Source organism: Bos mutus, chromosome 6, assembly GCF_027580195.1.
Source record: "Bos mutus isolate GX-2022 chromosome 6, NWIPB_WYAK_1.1, whole genome shotgun sequence".
In the NCBI taxonomy this organism is placed as follows: Eukaryota; Metazoa; Chordata; class Mammalia; order Artiodactyla; family Bovidae; genus Bos; species Bos mutus.
Window position 1 is genome coordinate 83,412,083 of NC_091622.1, and position 19,081 is coordinate 83,431,163.

The window sequence follows — 19,081 nt, forward strand, 5'->3', positions numbered from 1 at the left end:
CACATGAGTTTGATTAGGTTCCTGGAGTTGGTGATGGACAGGGAAGCCTGGCATGCTGTAGTCCATGGGGTCACAGAGTCGGGCACACCTGAGAGACTGAACTGAATCACTAAACAAAGCAAAAGAAAGTACAGCTGACTCTCAAACATAGGTTTGAACTGTGTGGGTCCACTTATATGTGGATTTTTTTTTTTTCCAAAAAATATATACTCAGCCCCAAAGACATGGATGTTAGTCAAAGTCGCTCAGCTATGTCTGAGTCTGTGACCCCATGGACTATACAGTCCATGGAATTCTCCAGGCCAGAATACTGGAGTGGATAGCTTTTCCCTTCTCCAGGGGATCTTCCCAACCCAGGGATCGAACCCAGGTCTCCCACACTGCAGGCGACCTCTTTACCAGCTGAGTCACAGGGAAGCCCGAGGACATGGACAGCCAACTGTATTCATTATATCATACCACTTGATGCAAAAGGCTTGAGCATTCATATATTTTGGTACACATGGAGGCTCCTGGAATGGATACCCCATGGATACTGAGGGATAAGATGTTACAACTGCAACATGTCAGTAAAGAAGATAAAATATAACTTAAATGCTCAATTATTCAACAAAAAGAAAGAGAGAAAAGGTATACCAGTAACAGACAAATTAGGCAATTAGAAAACAAATAGCAGAAATAGTGTCAATAGAACTTTCTTGGTGGTCCAGTGATTAAGACTCTGCATTTCTGCTGGGAGGGAAAGTTAGGGAACTAAGATCTCCCATGTCACATGTTAAATATACATGGTGCAACCATGCCTCTAAAAGAGTGTCATGCTGAATAAAGAGAAAAACCCAATTATATTCTATCTACAAGGAGGCCCACTTAAATAAACACAAAAAAGTAAAGTAAAAGGGTGGAAAAAGATATCATGATACCAATAATCAAGGGAAAAGCAGACTATTTTAATACCAGACAAACAGATTTCAGAGCAAACAAAACTACCAGGATAAAGGGGCACTTCATAATGATAAAAGGGTCAATACATCAAGGAGACATAACAATTCTAAATGTTTATGCACTAATAACACAGCAACAAACTATGTGATACAAAAACTGGTAGAACTGAAGTATGAAATACACAAATAGGAAATTATGGACAATATCCAACTCTTAACAATTGGTATAAAGAATAGACAGAAAATCAGTAATGTTTCAGAACAGCTGAACAACACTATTAATCAATTTGATCTAATTGACATTGATAGGACAATCCAGTACATCACAGAATACATATTCTTTCCAAATGTACACAGAACACTGACCTAGATAGACCATATTTTCCACTAAAAAAACTTTAAAAAATTTAAGTCACACAAAGTATGTTTCCTGATAACACTGGAATGATTACAGATCAGCAACAGAAAGATCTCTGAAAAAAAATTCCTTAATATCTGGAAACTAAGTAAGACACTTAAGGTCTCAAAAATCAACGATCTCAACTTCTACTTTAAGAAATAAGAAAAAGATCACGAGGTACCATTTCACGCCAGTCAGAATGGCTGCGATCCAAAAGTCTACAAGCAATAAATGCTGGAGAGGGTGTGGAGAAAAGGGAACCCTCTTACACTGTTGGTGGGAATGCAAACTAGTACAGCCACTGTGGAGAACAGTGTGGAGATTCCTTAAAAATCTGGAAATAGAACTGCCTTATGATCCAGCAATCCCACTGCTGGGCATACGCACTGAGGAAACCAGAAGGGGAAGAGACACGTGTACCCCAATGTTCATCGCAGCACTGTTTATAATAGCCAGGACATGGAAGCAACCTAGATGTCCATCAGCAGATGAATGGATAAGAAAGCTGTGGTACATATACACAATGGAGTATTACTCAGCCATTAAAAAGAATACATTTGAATCAGTTCTAATGAGGTGGATGAAACTGGAGCCTATTATACAGAGTGAAGTAAGCCAGAAAGAAAAACACCAATACAGTATACTAACACATATATATGGAATTTAGAAAGATGGTAACAATAAACCTGTATACGAGACAGCAAAAGAGACACTGATATATAGAACAGTCTTTTGGACTCTGTGGGAGAGGGAGAGGGTGGGATGATTTGGGAGAATGGCATTGAAATATGTATAATATCAGATATGAAACGAGTCACCAGTCCAGGTTCGATGCACGATACTGGATGCTTGGGGCTGGTGCACTGGGACGACCCCGAGGGATGGTATGGGGAGGGAAGAGGGAGGAGGGTTCAGGATGCGGAACACATGTATACCTGTGGCGGATTCATTTCGATATTTGGCAAAACCAATACAATATTGTAAAGTTTAAAAATAAAATAAAATTTTTAAAAAAATAGAAAAAAAAAGAAATAAGAAAAAGATCAAATTAAACTAAAAATAAGGAGGGAAAAAACCCTTTAAAGCACAGAAATTACTGAAATACAAAATAAAAATATTTTAAAAATCAATTTAACTGCTGGTTCTTTGAGAAGAAAATAAAATTGACAAACCTCTAGTCAGAATGATCAGGAAAAAAAAAAAGAAGACAGAATTATCTTCTCTTACCGTTATCTGATAATTATCCTGATAATTACCATTATCAGGAATGAGCAGGGAATATTGTTCAGATTCTACAGACACTAAAAAAGGATATTCAAGGAATATTACAAACAACTTCATGCCACTAAATTCAACCAATGAGACAAATGAACATACTCTTTGAAAGACCCAAACTATTAAAGCTCACTCAAGAAGAAACATATCATCTGAATATCCCAGTATCTATTACCTATTTAATATGTATTAATAGTTTAAAACTTTCCCACAAAGAAAACTCCAAAGACAGCTTCCCTATGAATTCTACCAAAAATATCAGAAAAAATAATACTGACTCTACACAAGCTTTCTAGAATCTGAAGAAAAAATAATTCTCAGCTTATTCTGTGAGGTCAGAGTCACTCTAATACCAAAACCAGGCAAAATCATTCAGCTTAAAAAATACTCAAACCAATATCCCTCATGTAACATAAGACGCAAAAATTCTTAATAGAATTTCTGTAACAATACATCATGTGAGTTTAATTCCAGAAACAGAATGCAAGGGTGGTATAATACTCTAAAAGACATCACTGTGATTCATAAAATCAAAAGACTACAGTGGAAAAGCCATATAATCACTTTCATGAATACAGAAAAAGTATTTGACAATTACAATACCCCATTTCTGATTTAAAAAAACAACAAAACTCTAAGCAAACTAGTGACAGAAGGGCACTTCCTCAACCTAATAAAGGGTAACTATGAAAAACCTATAGCTAACATTACATTCTGCTATGGAGAGATGAATGTTTTCCATCAAAGATCGTCAGGAAGGAAGAGAGGTTGCCTGTCTTTATCTCCTCAACTCTACCCTGTATTGGAGGTTCTAGCCACAGTAATAAAGACAAAGAAACAAAAGGCACTCAGATTGAAAAGGAGGACGGAAAATGTCTTACTTTCAAACAACACAACTGACTAGAAAATTCAATGGAATTTACAAAAAATTTTACTAGAACTAATAAGAGAAAGATGCACAGAGTCAAAGCTATGGTTTTTCCAATAGTCAGGTATGGATGTGAGAGCTGGACCATAAAGAAGGCTGAACACCGAAGAAGTGATGTTTTAGAATTGTGCTGGAGAAGACTCTTGAGTGTCCCTTGGACTGCAATGAGATTAAAGTAGCCAATCTTAAAGGAAATCAACCCTGAATATTCATTGGAAAGGCTGTTGCTGAAGCTCCAATACTTGGCCACCTGATGCAAAGAACTGACTCCTTGGAAAAGACCCTGATGCTGGGAATGATTGAAGGCAAAAGGAGAAGGGGATGGTAGAGGATGAGACATATCATCACTGACTCAATGGATATGAATTTGAGCAAACTCTGGGAGAGAGTGAAGGACAAGGGTGCCTGCTGTGCTACAGTCCACGGGTTCAAAATGAGTCGGACACAACTTTAATGTGGTATGTCTGTCAATATTGCTGTACTCTCTTTAGTAATGTTATATAGTTACCAGTGTAAAGATCTTGCATGCTGCTAAGTCACTTCAGTCGTGTTCCACTCTGTGCGACCCCATAGATGGCAGCCCACCAGGCTCCCCCATCCCTGGGATTCTCCAGGCAGTAACACTGGAGTGGGTTGCCATTTCCTTCTCCAATGCATGAAAGTGAAAAGTGAAAGTGAAGTCACTCAGTCGTGTCTGACCCTCAGCAACCCCATGGACTGCAGCCTTCCATGCTCCTCCATCCATGGGATTTTCCAGGCAAGAGTACTGGAGTGGGGTGCCATTAAACTTTTGTCAAATTTTTGTATTTTTTATATTATTGTAAATAGTAATTTTTAAGTTTCAGTTTCCAGTTACTCATTACTCTTAAATTGGAGAACAAATGATTTTTGCATATTAACTTCTTATCTTACAATCTTACTAATCTAACTGACAGCTATTGTTCACTCTGAGTTGTGTCCGAAACAACTGCATAACCTTATTAAATAGAGTACAGCAATATTGACAGACATACCATATTAAAGGTTCCTAAAGTTCAATAGTTAAAACATCAGTATTCCCAAAATTGTATATAAATTCTCATGACAGCCTTATTTGTAATAGCCAAAACCTGGAAACAACCCAAAGGCCCATCAACAATTATTAAGTGATTAAATAAATTGTGAAAGTGAAAGTTGCTGAGTCTGACTCTTTATGACCCCATGGACTATACAGTCCATGGAATTCTCCAAGCCAGAATACTGGAGTGGGTAGCCATTCCCTTCTCCAGGGGATCTTCCCAACCCAGGGATCGAACCCAGGTCTCCCACATTGCAGGTGGATTTTTTACCAGCTGAGCCACCAGTGAAGCCTATATTTGTACAATTACAATTACTGTACAATTTTGTAAGCCTATATTTGTACAACTGCAAAAATTATAGGGAAGCCAATAAACTGTAGTATAGCCATAAAATAGAAAACTCAGCAATAAAAAGGAACAAATTACTGATACAAAATCATATATGAATCTCAAACTCATTACACTGAGTGAAAGAAGCCAAACTTCCCAAAGGTGTTGTACATACTGTATGATTCCATATATACAAAATTCTAGAAAATGAAAACTATTCTACAGTACAAAAAGCAGATGAGTGGTTGCCTGGGGAAAATGACAGCTGGAGTGAGAAGAAAGGTAGAAATTACCAAGGGGCGCAGAGAAAATGTTTAGTTGTGATTGATATTATCTAAATTGTGGAGATGATTTCATGAGTATATACACATGTCAAAACATATCAATTTGTACACTTTAAATATGCTTGATCTACTTTATACTAATTTATATCTCAGTGAAACTGTGGGAAAATATGTATTTATGATGGGAGATACTCTTTCATGGGTCTTTCAACTCCAAGATGTCTCTCTAGATATGCCTAGAAGGCAATGTCTTAACTGCTCTTTACTTGGCCTTTTCTCAGGGTTGTATTTAACTCTGAGATATGAAGTAGGACTTGGGAGTAAGGAGAACCAATATTAGGATGATGCCCATGCTCTTTGCTGTATCATTAGGAGCGAAACACTTTGTCTCTGACCCAGATGTTCCACATTTTCTGTTAGCATCCACTAAATAATAGGCTAGCTTTTAGCTTTTAAGTGGGGCAAAATCAAATCCTAGATTTTGACAATATTAATATAAATTTTGGCAAAGATAAACAATAGGATGTCAGAGGGTAAAGGGGTGAGAAGTGACATGGAAGCTAAAAAGAAAGACAGGACCATAACTCATGGCATATTAGAAGTTATTGAACTCATAGGTACCATTCTTCATGATGAATTTTTTTCATCATGTGCACATTTTCTCATTAAATATGTTGAATAAGTGAGTGGATGAAAAAAAATTAATAAATGAAAGAAACGATGACACTTAAAAGGTTGCTGCTGCTGCTGCTGCTAAGTCGCTTCAGTCGTGTCCAACTCTGTGCGACCCCATAGACGGCAGCCCACCAGGCTCCCCCGTCCCTGGGATTCTCCAGGCATGAACACTGGAGTGGGTTGCCATCTCCTTCTCCAATGCATGAAAGTGAAAAGTGAAAGTGAAATCGCTCAGTTGTGTCGGACTCCTAGCGACCCCATGGACTGAAGCCTACCAGGCTCCTCCATCCATGGGATTTTCCAGGCAAGAGTACTGGAGTGGGGTGCCATTGCCTTCTCCGCTTAAAAGGTTAAGTAACCTAATATCATACACTCACAAACAATGGAGAATGATTCAAATTCAGATCTAACACCAAAGTTCAAACTCTTGTCACTGCTACACTATATCCAAAGAGGGCTTAAATGTATATTATACTATTTGGCTGGAGAAGGAAATGGCACCCAGGATTTTAAACTGAGAAGCCATGGACTGTGAGATAAGTGCCAAAAATACAACTTTGAACAACTTATGAAAGATGGATTAGAAACAAGAATAGTTCTAAAGAGATCACATATGAGAAAATTACAATAGTTCAATTGAGAAATTCCAAAGCAGGGAGAGAAAATGAAAAAAAAAATGGAATTAAGAGTTGCTTAAAAGGAACTGAAAGGATTTAAAGAATTGAATTTGGAAGATGATAAATAAGGAAAGATCTAGGATGACACCAAGGTTTCTAGCTTAGGTTACTGAATAGGTCTGGCACACCATTTAATTAAGCTTGGGAATGGGAAGAGAGAAGGAAAAGCTTTCCAGTGGTGTTGAGATACTTCATGCTGAAAAATTATATTAATAGTAGGATTGGATGTGAACATTCTCTTCTAAAGTCAAAGACCTTATTCACTTCTCTCTACAAAGTGTTTCTCAAAAAGTAGATATTATAACACAACACTGAAAATCAACTATATGTCAATTTTTTTTTTTAAACAAGCTATCTGCTGAACATCTGCCTGGTTTACATTTAAACCATCTTGTATGCATTTTAAAAAGAAGGTACTGAGCTTGGAAGAAGAAAGCTGAAGAAAGAGACTTAAGCATCACTGCTGCTAAGCTGCTGCTGCTAAGTCACTTCAGTCGTGTCTGACTCTGTGCGATCCCATAGACGGCAGCCCACCAGGCTCCCCCGTCCCTAGAATTCTTCAGGCAAGAACACTGGAGTGGGTTGCCATCTCCTTCTCCAATGCAGGAAAGTGAAAAGCGAAAGTGAAGTCGCCCAGTCACGTCCGACTCTTAGGGACCCCACGGACTACAGCCTACCAGGCTCCTCCGTCCATGGGATTTTCCAGGCAAGAGTACTGGAGTGGGGTGCCATTGCCTCATCACTAGCTTAGAGAAATAGCTAAAATCGTGGAAATGGACATGAACCAAAGAATAAACTGAGATAAAAATCCTAAAGTTGGAACCTGGCTTTACATAAGAGAAGTCTGAGAAATCTAGGAATACAAGCAAATTCAAGAAAACTGTTATCTCAAAAGCCAGAAGAACTTCCTCTAGTATTCCACTAGAATATGCACAGTATTGATACTACTATGATTGTACTAATCCAGAACCTAAGAATGCCCTGATGCTGCTCTTATATTCATTCACCCCTTCTTCATATAGTGACCTCTCCATAGGAACCTATATACAAGAAACATTAAGAAAAAAAGAGAGAGAGAGCAAAGTACAGCAAAGTAATAATTTTATCATTATCTGAATTAGTTTTAATTTCCTCCAATGGTGTCCCCTGGTGTGGGATGGTAAAGAATCTGCCTGCAATGTGGAAGACCTGGCCCTGGGTCAGGAAGATACCCTGAAGAAGGGAATGGCAACTCAGTCCAGTGTTCTTGCCTGGAGAACATGGACAGAGGAGCCTGGCAGGCTACAGTCCATGGTATCAGAGAGTCGGAATGACTGAGTGAATAACACATATACAGATACCTCCAATGGAGCATCTTTTGGTAAAAGCAAAGTTAGAAAACCAAGTCTTGAGTACTAAATTGGGACTCATTCATTGTTTTTAGATAAATCACTGGAATAGCAGGCTCAGGCATATCTTTGGAGAAAAAGAAATGGGCAAATCTATAGAACTGGCCAAGTCTGCCTAACTTACCTGACAATGCACTGGTAATAAAGATGCAAAACTAAATAGAGACGTGGCTCTGAATGCTGTCAGAAGTGCTCCTCCAGCCCCCCAAAAACCTTTAGATTCTGAGAATAATTGCAGGTTTAGTTGATCAGAAACTATGAGGTGATTTAAGATTGAGTAAAAAGAAAAAAGTGAAATATATTTAGCAAGACACTTTGTTAAAGTAGGTATTGAAAATGTCCTAAAAATATTTTCTACTTAAATATATATATTGGATTGGGCAAAAGGTTCCTTCTATTTTTAAGTAAAAATAAAAGATATACTTTTCATTTTCACGTAAAGACTGAGGAACTTTATTGAACAATGTATTCACCGTTTTGTTCCACTACCTTCTGCCATTTTTCAGGCAACTTCATAATTCTATGTTCCCAAAACTTTTTATCTTTTTGAGCAAAGAACTGTTCCAGGTGTCTTTTACAGTCTCCAGGGAACAGTACTTGTTGGAGATGTTTCATTTTCCAGAAGGACCTTATAATAGAGGACTTCCTTCTAACCCCAGGGCTTCCCTGGTGGCTCAGACAGTGAAGAATCTGCCCGCAATGCAGGAGACCCAGGTTCGATCCCTGTGTTGGGAAGATCCCCTGGAGAAGGGCATGGCTACACACCCCAGTATTCTTGCCTGGGAAATCCCTGGGAAATCCCATGGACAGAGGAGCCTGGTGGGCTACAGTCCATGGGGTCACAGAATCAGACACAACTGAGTGACTAGCACTTTCACTTTTCAACACTATCACATACACAACATCACCTTCTCTGGATGAAGAATGGCCTTTGGTGTGGTTGGTGGTAGTTCATTTTGCTTGCCCCATAATCTCTTTCATTCCACATTACTGTACAGTATCTACTTTTTGCCACTCATCACAATTTGTTTTAAAAATAGAAAGTTTTCATTACAGATTTGCACGCAGAAACGTAATCAAGAAGGTTTTTTTTCCCCCCTTAACTTATGTGGAATGCAAACATCAATGCAATTAACATAACCAAGCTGGTACAAATGATTTTTAACACTTGATTTGGATATTTTGAGTATGTCACCTATCTCCTGTGTGATAGAATGTTGATTGTTCTCAATTAATGTCTTGATTTGACTGCTTTCAACTTCATCTGGTCTACCAGACTGTGGAACATCATCCAACAAGAAATCTCCAGCACGAAGCTTCGCAAATCACTTGTGACATGTTCAATCAGTCACAGCACCTTCTGCATACACTGTACCAAATCTTTTTTTTTTTTTTGCATTTCAGTTGCATTTTTACCTTTCTTGAACTAATACAGCATAATACACCAAAAATGCTTTCTTTCTTCCATCTTCAATAATACTGAAATGACCATATAAAAATCTACCAATTTTAATAAGTTTTTTCAAAACACACACTGACACAACAGCTGTCATAATACCACCTAATAAAACTGTTTTGAATGAACTAAAAGACAACTAAGCACTACTAGAGCCTCCTTACAAAAAAAAAAGAACGAACCTTTTGGCCAACCCAATATAATTATAGCTAGGAGATCATATGGTAAAACAGTTTTCACATAAGCAAAATCAAGTTAGTCTTTTTCTTCCAAGGGTCTAGGACAAAATAGGACTTGAAATCAACATATCAGCTCCTCCTAAGCTGCTTAAAACTGACTCTGCATCCCACATAAAATAATATAAAAAGAAATCCAAAATACATAAAAAGCCTATTGTTCCAAATTCTACCTACATAAAATCTTTTTTTTCATGATTACATATACAGAAAAATCTAAAAACTTTTAAATGGTGATTATACTATCTTCCATGCAAACATCTCAAAGTATTTAAGAAATTTACTAGAAATGACAGCAATTTATGTGTTTTTAAGTGAAGTGAAGTTGCTCAGTCATGTCGTTTACAACTCTTTGCAACCCCATGGACTGTAGCCTACCAGGCTCCACCATCCACGGAATTTTCCAGGCAAGAGTACTGGAGTAGGTTGCCATTTCCTTCTTCAGGGGATCTTCCTGACTCAGGGATCTAACCCAGGTCTCCCACATTACAGGCAGACACTTAACCGTCTGAGCCACCAGGGAAGCCTTATGTGTTTTTAAGTTCTCTTTAATTTTGAAAAAAGTATCCTGATTTCATGAAAAAAATATGGTAAAAAAAAGTCCCACTAAATTCCATTCAAACCACCGCTCTTCAATCACTTCTCCACTGTCTATGCAGTGCAAACATGGATTGTTGTTAATGAGCTTACACTGAAGTAAACATATTCTCTAGATGCTGCTGTATCACTAACTAAAGTGAAATGAATTGTCTTTCATGAGACTCACTCCTGCAATATCAGGAAATTAAATATGTACTCCTGTCCAGAAATAAGAGGTATATTTGGTAGTGGATAGCAAAATCATTCTTAGTCACACCAATTAAACCTAAAGCAACCAAGATTTAAATATTATTCAAGCTTTCAGACTATAGTAAAAGAAAGAAAGAAACTGTAATTTTTACTTGAGCAGAACTCTTAAAACACATTTTACAAAATTCTGCAAAGGCCTAATGGTGTCTTCGAACAGACTATCTATACTCCATTACGGGAGATGAACTATTGGAAAAAACATTTGCTTCCATAAGGTTCTTACCTGTATAATGCATCATCAATCTCCACAGATTCTGTTGGCATGATGGAGAAATTTGTATTTGCACTGAAAAAAGAAAACAAAAGAGCAAGTATAGCTATTTAATATTCATATTTTGTAATGTAAAATATGTGAAATCAGATTCACCAGGTACTAAAAGAGATCTTACAAACCAGACATATATTTTATTATTTACCAGTTTATTTCAATTGTAAAAATAGGTCAAAATTAAATTCATTCACTGCTTGCTGTGTGTGTAAATTAGAGCCCATAGTTGTTTTATTCTCAGGTGTTATCATTGCTGTAATTGCTATAAATATCATTGCTATAATATATATTCTGATGGATTTATATTTTAGCAATACTGAGTGGCCCATAAACCTTCTATAATATACATACCCAGAATTTAACATATAATTATGATATCTAGGGCTTCCCTGGTAGCTCAGCTGATAAAGAATCTACCTGCAATGCAGGAGACCCCAGCTTGATTCCTGGGTCAGGAACATCCCCTGGGGACGGGATGGGCTACCCACTCCAGTATTCTTGGGCTTCTCTGGTGGCTCAGATGGTAAAGAATCCTCCGGCAATGAGGGAGACCTGGGTTCGATCCCTGGTTGGGAAGACACCCTGGAGAAGGGAACAGCCACCCATTCCAGCAGTCAAATAAGACAAAATAATAATAGTTTAGCCATAAGACAAAGTCAAGGACTTTAGTTGTCTTGCAGATGCTAACATCCCTACCAAGCGGAAGAAGTTAACTGACCAGCAGCAAGTAGACCTCAGATTAGTTGGAACCAGAAGGGTGATGACCAAGGTTCCAAAAACATTACCCTGTTATCTCACCATCAAGCAATCAGAGAACTGAGCATGGATCACATACCCTATGACCCTCTCCCTCAGACTGTCTTTAAAAACCCTTCCCTGAAAGCCAAAGGGGCAGTTTTTGTCTTTGGAGCATGAGCTGCCAGTTTTCTTTGCTAAATCCTGCAATAGACTGTACTTTCTTCACTACAACCTGGTGTCAGTAGATTGGCTTTGCTGCACATTCAGTGAGTGGACCCAAGTTTGGTAACACAATCAACTAAATGGTCTCATTCTGCTCAGGCGGCTCACTGCTGTATTTTTTTCAAATCACATATCCTTAACTATTTATTATCTGCCTTCCCCTATAGAAAGGGGAAGGCAGATGTGCTCCATTAGGAATTTACTACCATATTTCAAATCTCTAAAACAGTGCCTGGCATTTAATAACAAGAACAAACATTGTGTCACACAGTTTTAAGTGTTTACCTCAAACTACCGCACAATTGCACTCATCTCACACGCTAGTAAAGTAATGCTCAAAATTCTACAAGCCAGGCTTCAGCAATATGTGGACCGTGAACTTCCAGATGTTCAAGCCGGTTTTAGAAAAGGCAGAGGAACCAGAGATAGAATTGCTAACATCTGCTGGATCATCGAAAAAGCAAGAGAGTTCCAGAAAAACATCTATTTCTGCTTTATTGACTATGCCAAAGCCTTTGACTGTGTGGACAATAAACTGTGGAAAATTCTGAAAGAGATGGGAATACCAGACCACCTGACCTGCCTCTTGAGAAACCTATATGCAGGTCAGGAAGCAACAGTTAGAACTGGACATGCAACAACAGACTGGTTCCAAATAGGAAAAGGAGTACGTCAAGGCTGTATATTGTCACCCTGCTTATTTAACTTCTATGCAGAGTACATCATGAGAAATGCTGGGCTGGAAGAAGCACAAGCTGGAATCAAGATTGCTGGGAGAAATATCAATAACCTCAGATATGCAGATGACTCCACCCTTATGGCAAAGTGAAGAGGAACTAAAAAGCCTCTTGATGAAAGTGAAAGAGGAGAGTGAAAAAGTTGGCTTAAAGCTCAACATTCAGAAAACGAAGATCATGGCATCCGGTCCCATCACTTTATGGGAAATAGATGGGGAAACAGTGCAAACAGTGTCAGACTTTATTTTGGGGGGCTCCAAAATCACTGCAGATGGTGTCTGCAGCCATGAAATTAAAAGACGCTTCCTCCTTGGAAGTTATGACCAACCTAGACAGCATATTCAAAAGCAGAGACATTACTTTGCCAACAAAGGTCCGTCTAGTCAAGGCTATGGTTTTTCCAGTGGTCATATATGGATGTGAGAGTTGGACTGTGAAGAAAGCTGAGCACTGAAGAATTGATGCTTTTGAACTGTGGTGTTGGAGAAGACTCTTTAGAGTCCCTTGGACTGCAAGATCCAACCAGTCCATTCTAAAGGAGATCAGCCCTGGGTGTTCTTTGGAAGGAATGATGCTAAAGCTGAAACTCCAGTACTTTGGCCACCTCATGCGAAGAGTTGACTCATTGGAAAAGACTCGGATGCTGGGAGGGATTGGGGGCAGGAGGAGAAGGGAATGACAGAGGATGAGATGGCTAGATGGCATCACCAACTCAATGGACGTGAGTTTGAGTGAACTCCGGGAGATGGTGATGGACAGGGAGGCCTGGCGTGCTGTGATGCACGGGGTCGCAGAGTCAGACACGACTGAGCAACTGAACTGAACTGAACTCAGTTAACCCTTTCAACAACTTTAGGAGATAGACACTATTACTATATCCATTGAACAGAAGAAAAAACCTGAGATTGACAGAGATTAACCTAAATAACCTGCCCAAGGTCACGGAACAGGTAAATGGCAAGCCCTGCAACTAATCAGTCTAGCTTCCTACAACCACACTATATTGTCTACTACCTCTCGCAGTGGGGGATTCCAAGGTGGCTCAGTGGTAAAGAATCCACCTGCCAATTAAGGAGACACAGGTTCCATCCCTGGGTCTGGAAGATCTCCCGGAGTAGGAAATGGCAAGCCACTACAGTATTCTTGCCTGGACATTTCCACGGACTGGCAGGCTACAGTCCATGGGTTCAGGTGGAGACGACTGAACACACATACACACACACACACACACACACACACACACCTCTCATAGAAGGCATGAAGAAGCACTAAAAAAAATCTGTTAAATGAATTTTAAAAATTAAAAAACTGTGATGTTGGAAAAGTCTTTTGGGGAGTCTCTTGGATTGCAAAGAGATCAAACCAGTCAATCCAAAGGAAATCAACCCTGAATATTCATTGGAAGGACTGATGCTGAAGCTAAAGCTCCAATACTTTGGCCACCTGATGTGAAGAGCCAACTCATTAGAAAAGACCCTGATGCTGGGAAAGATTGAAGGCAGGAGTAAAAGGGGACGACAGAGGATGAGATGGTTGGATGGCATCACCGACTCAATGGTCATTAGTTCGAGCAAGCTCCAGGAGCTGGTGATGGATAGGAAAGCCTGGCATGCTGCAGTCCATGGGGTCGCAAAGAGTCGGACATGACTGAGCAACTGAACTGAACTGAACCATACTGGTGTGACAAGATCAGAGTGATATATCAATTACTGCAGCTCATTTCAATTTTTTCACAGTGTGGCACAGAAAGAAAAATGATAATTGGGAAACACAGATGGTTCATGGGCAGAGGGAACCATCAGGACAATTTGAGCCTGAGCTAAAATCAATACCATCTTGGCAAAAGTGTAATTCATTCTAGGTTTTGGGAAGCTCTATATACCAGTTTCAGGATTCTAAAAACAACGTGATAACACAAAATTCAATTTCAGGATCCAATTTTATAGGCCTGGTATATTGATATATAGGCAAAGAATTTGAAAACACATGGTCGAAAATGTTATTATTTCTCTTATCATTGTGATATCACCTTCCAGCTAACTAATAAAAACACATACACAATATTCCCTGGCACTCCAACAAAATACAAAACTCAAGAAAAAGTCTTCTTACAACTTTCTTACTGTTAGTACACTTTCTCTAGCTGTCTTCCTTGCATGGTGAGCAACAGTCTAAGATGGTAAAGCTCTTAAGTAAAAATCAGAAAAGCTACATTCTAACCAGTTCTGTCTCTTAGTGATTATGACTGACATCCACTTTTCAGAAAGTGCTGCCTTACTGGAATCTTTCAAATATTCTTCTTCTGATAAGGTCTTAAACGGCAAACGAAAATGCTTTAAATAAGAGGAGGTTTTATTTGTATTACATAATATCCCCCACGTAAGTCTGGCAGTGCTGGCAATGGCAGGCAATACCATGGTATCAAAGCATCCTTTCGGTCTAAGGCTGGTGAAAAAGCCATAGGCTTGTGAATATTCATATTAGCTCAAAATCAAATATCCACCACTTCTGTCTTCGGCACATCATATTTTGGTAGTGGGCAGAATGTAACTATCCGCTTTATTAATTATGAAATGACAAATAGGAACTACATAAATGTTTCCACTCTATTTCTGCAGGAACACCAACTGCGAAATAAGAATGGGTAACTCGTGGTTTTCTTCCCTGCGTTTTTCTTTCTTTTTTCTCTCTTGTTTTAAAGGGCAATCAACAGGCCTCAGGGTGTTCTGACTACTACTGATTCATTATTACCGAGTTCCCTCTGGTAACAGTTTTCAAAGGAGAATCTCAGCGGAGGATCGTGCACCATGGAGCTCGGCTTTCACTTTATCGAAAGGAAGGAAGGTGTACGGCACCGGGGCAGGGAAGCTCGCACCGAAAGCCCCTCCCTCCCTCCTACGTCCGGTGACTGGAAGGAAGAAGGATGGCAGACCCCAACCAGAACTGAGAAAGCGATGAAAGGGGCAACGAGTGGATTTCCTCCTCAGCAAAGCCGGGAGTCGCAGAGGCCGGAGCCCGTGCCGCCACACCTACCCCGCGCGCTACCCTCGCCGCCCAAGGCCGGCTCTGCCCTGCCCCGCGGCCTCTCGCGCGCTCCCTGCCCGTCCGAGTGGGAGATGCAGAAAGTCGGACCCCGGGTTCTGCCCGCCACGCCTCACTTCGCGCCCACATTCGTTCTCTCACCGGCTGGTTCTCCAGGAGGAGCAAGATGCCTCTTCCCCGGGACGTGCTGCCACCGGCAGGGATCCCTCCATCGCCTCCAGAGACGCAGCCTCAGCGGACCACTGGGAGGCAGGGAAGAGGGCGGGACGCGAGGTCAAGGGGCGGGCAATGACGTCACAGGAGGGGGCCGGCCTCAGAAGCCAGCAGCCAGGCGGCGCCTTCCCGTCAACCCTAGGGGCATCCTGGCTTCCGGTTTGGGTGTGGTCCGGGGGAGGGCTTTGCCGCAGGTAGTTGAAGCGCGCAGCTGGGTGGGTGTGTGTCTCTCTGTCTGTGTTGGGGGGCGGGGTGGTGGTGGGAACGGGGAGTGTGTGTGTGTGTGGGTGTGTGTGGGTGTGTGTGTGTCTGTCTGTCTATCTGTCAGAGTCTTACCGTCTGACCCATCAGGGAAGCCTGAAGTGGCACTGTAGCGACTTGGTTCTGGCGGATTTAAGCTGAACCAAAACTCATCGCAAGCCAAGCACAGGATTTCAATGGCCAGCGAAGTCATGGAATTCCATAGCAAAATCCTTAAGAGTTTTCCGGCAAGAAGAAACGCTTCATTTTATTAAAAATAGAAAAAACCGAAAGGCTAGTAATAAGTAGCTCCGGATTTCCAGTCTGGAATTCCATTTTAAGACGTTATACGTGTAACATCTAATTTTGGACATTATTACATGTCAAGCACTGTCACAAATTTGGTAGAATCGTGATTTTCTTGAACGATGAATGGCATATGTCATCCAGGTGGCCTTTAGTTTGTGAGTGAGGGACAAATTTACAATCAATGTAAGTGACGTCCCAGAGTAAGTACCAAAATATACGTCTAAGAACCTCTCAACTAATTTTTTTTTTTTGGAAGCTCCAGAGTGAAAGTAAACGGGGGATATGTCCACAAACTCCTTTTCTGAAGTTCTGGAAATAGAGACTGTTTCACATAACTTAGGTCATCTAGCCAAGAATGGGATATTTCAATTTTAATGAAAGATTTCAAAGAGCAAGTTTTTTTTTGTTTGTTTGACAATCTATGATTTTAGAGAAAAGAGTTCTTTGTGAGTAAAAAAAGTAGCAGTTACTCGAAGTGGATTCTTTTGGTGATGCTTTACAGCATATTCTTGGGAGAAATAGTATTTTCTGTTAACTTTACAGCTGGCTTTATCTGTCTTTATGCCTGATGAATGGCAAAGCAGATGTTTACTTTTCTTAGTTCAGGCTCATGTTTCTTTCCTCTCAGGTTTCAGGAAAACTCTTCCAGCACTAGAAAGCTCCTTTCTTGCTTTAGTGTAGTGCTGAAAAGTATGGTGGCTGATTTCTATAATTTCCGTCGTTTCAGTTGTCCCTGTGTTGCACATGTGTTTATAGGTATTATGTATGTTTGTATGTTTGAATACTAAAAAGCCTCTTGATGAAAGTGAAAGAGGAGAGTGAAAAAGTTGGCTTAAAGCTCAACATTCAGAAAATGAAGATTATGGCATCTGGTCCCATCACTTCATGGGAAATAGATGGGAAAACAGTGGAAACAGTGTCAGACTTTATTTTGGGGGGCTCCAAAATACTGCAGATGGTGATTGTAACCATGAAATTAAAAGACGCTTACTCCTTGGAAAGAAAGTTATGATCAACCTAAATAGCATATTCAAAAGCAGAGACATTACTTTGCCAACAAAGGTCTGTCTAGTCAAGGCTATGGTTTTTCCAGTGGTCATGTATGGATGTGAGAGTTGGACTGTGAAGAAAGCTGAGCGCCAGAGAATTGCTGCTTTTGAACTGTGGTGTTGGAGAAGACTCTTGAGAGTCCCTTGGACTGCAAGGAGATCCAACCAGTCCATTCTGAAGGAGATCAGTCCTGAGTGTTCATTGGAAGGACTGATGCTGAAGCTGAAACTCCAATAGTTTGGCCCCCTCATGCAAAGAGTTGACTCATTGGAAAGGACTCTGATGCTGGGAGGGATGGGGGGCAGGAGGAGAAGGGGACGACAGAGGATGAGATGGCTGGATGGCATCACCGACTCGATGGATGTGAGTTTGAGTAAACTCCGGGAGTTGGTGATAGACAGGGAGACCTGGCGTGCTGCGATACATGGGGTCGCAAAGAGTCGGACCTGACTGAGCGACTGAACTGAACTGAACAGGGCATAATACAATAGCTTTGTTTTAAAATCTTTATTTGGGATAATTTTAGATTTACAGAAAATTTGCAAAGGTAAAACAATTTCTGTATATGCTTCACTCAGTTTCTTCTAATGATAACATCTTACATAACTGTGGTCCATTTGTCAAGGCTGAGAAATTAATATTGGTACAATACTATTCACTAGATACATACTTTATTTGGATTCCACCAGTTTTTCACTAATGTCCTCTTTTTGGTATGTGTCCAATCCAGGATACGATATATTTAGAATTGCCCTGTCTTGATCATCATGTAAGTGTACATTTTAATGAATATCTTCTTGAAATTTTATGTGCAAATTGGATTTCTGAAATAGTTTATATCATAAATTATAAAGATAATAACATCTATATTGTGTTTTATAATTATAGAGGCTATTTACATGTATTTTCCACTTCATCGGAGAAGGCAATGGCAACCCACACCAGTACTCTTGCCTGGAAAATCCCATGGATGGAGGAGCATGGAAGGCTGCAGTCCATGGGGTCGCTAGGAGTCTGACACGACTGAGTGACTTCACTTTCACTTTTCACTTTCATGCATTGGAGAAGGAAATGGCAACCCACTCCGGTGTTCTTACCTGGAGAATCCCAGGGACAGGGGACCCTGGTGGGCTGCCATCTGTGGGGCCGCATAGAGTTGGACACGACTGAACCGACTTAGCAGTAGCAGCAGTAGCAGTCCACTTCATACTCCTAAATTATTGACTGTTAGGTCAGAAATGATACTGAGCAGTCACCTAAATATACAACGCCATTGCTTTACAGAGGATGACTCAAAAAGATGAAGAGCTTAAATGTTTTGGATAAATTCACATCATTGTAGATTCAGAGCCATGACTAGTTTCATCCCTTGTTGTGTATTTCTCTAATATATTATACCCAGATGCCCCAAATTGGAACATCTGTTCTGTGACTGTCATAAAGACTAGGAAGTACTGAGTCCTGAGGTCAGGCGTTCATGACCATGGTTGGAAAGCAGCCAACCTTCTGAGTTTTGGAGCACACTTCACTGTCCAAAGCTGCTGCAGTAACATTTGAACTGTCTTCAAGCTGGCCATTTGAAAGAACTCGAGAGAATTCTTTTGTGAAGGAAATAAGCCTTTCCAAAATGTGAATAATTATCCTCTTAAGTGGTCTATGGATTGAGATGTATGCTTATAATGTTTTCCTGAAATATTTTTTTAATTGCCCATACAACAGTACAAAGACAAATTACTGTAGATTAAAAATTGAAATAAAATTTTCC

The 19,081-nt window shown here is 40.1% G+C and overlaps 1 protein-coding gene across 1 annotated transcript in view; it reads right to left on the reverse strand.

The window, feature by feature from the left end:
- The window catches only part of UBA6 (ubiquitin like modifier activating enzyme 6), an 88,977-nt gene extending 73,199 nt beyond the window's left edge, over window positions 1-15,778 (reverse strand). Inside the window, exons 1-2 of the mRNA XM_005892888.2 lie at window positions 15,646-15,778; window positions 10,721-10,783 (exon numbers count right to left, since the gene is read on the reverse strand). Coding sequence (XP_005892950.1) covers window positions 10,721-10,783; window positions 15,646-15,716 — 134 coding nt within the window. The 5' untranslated portion in view covers window positions 15,717-15,778. The remainder of the gene's footprint in view (window positions 1-10,720; window positions 10,784-15,645) is intronic.
- Window positions 15,779-19,081: the final 3,303 nt, after the last annotated feature.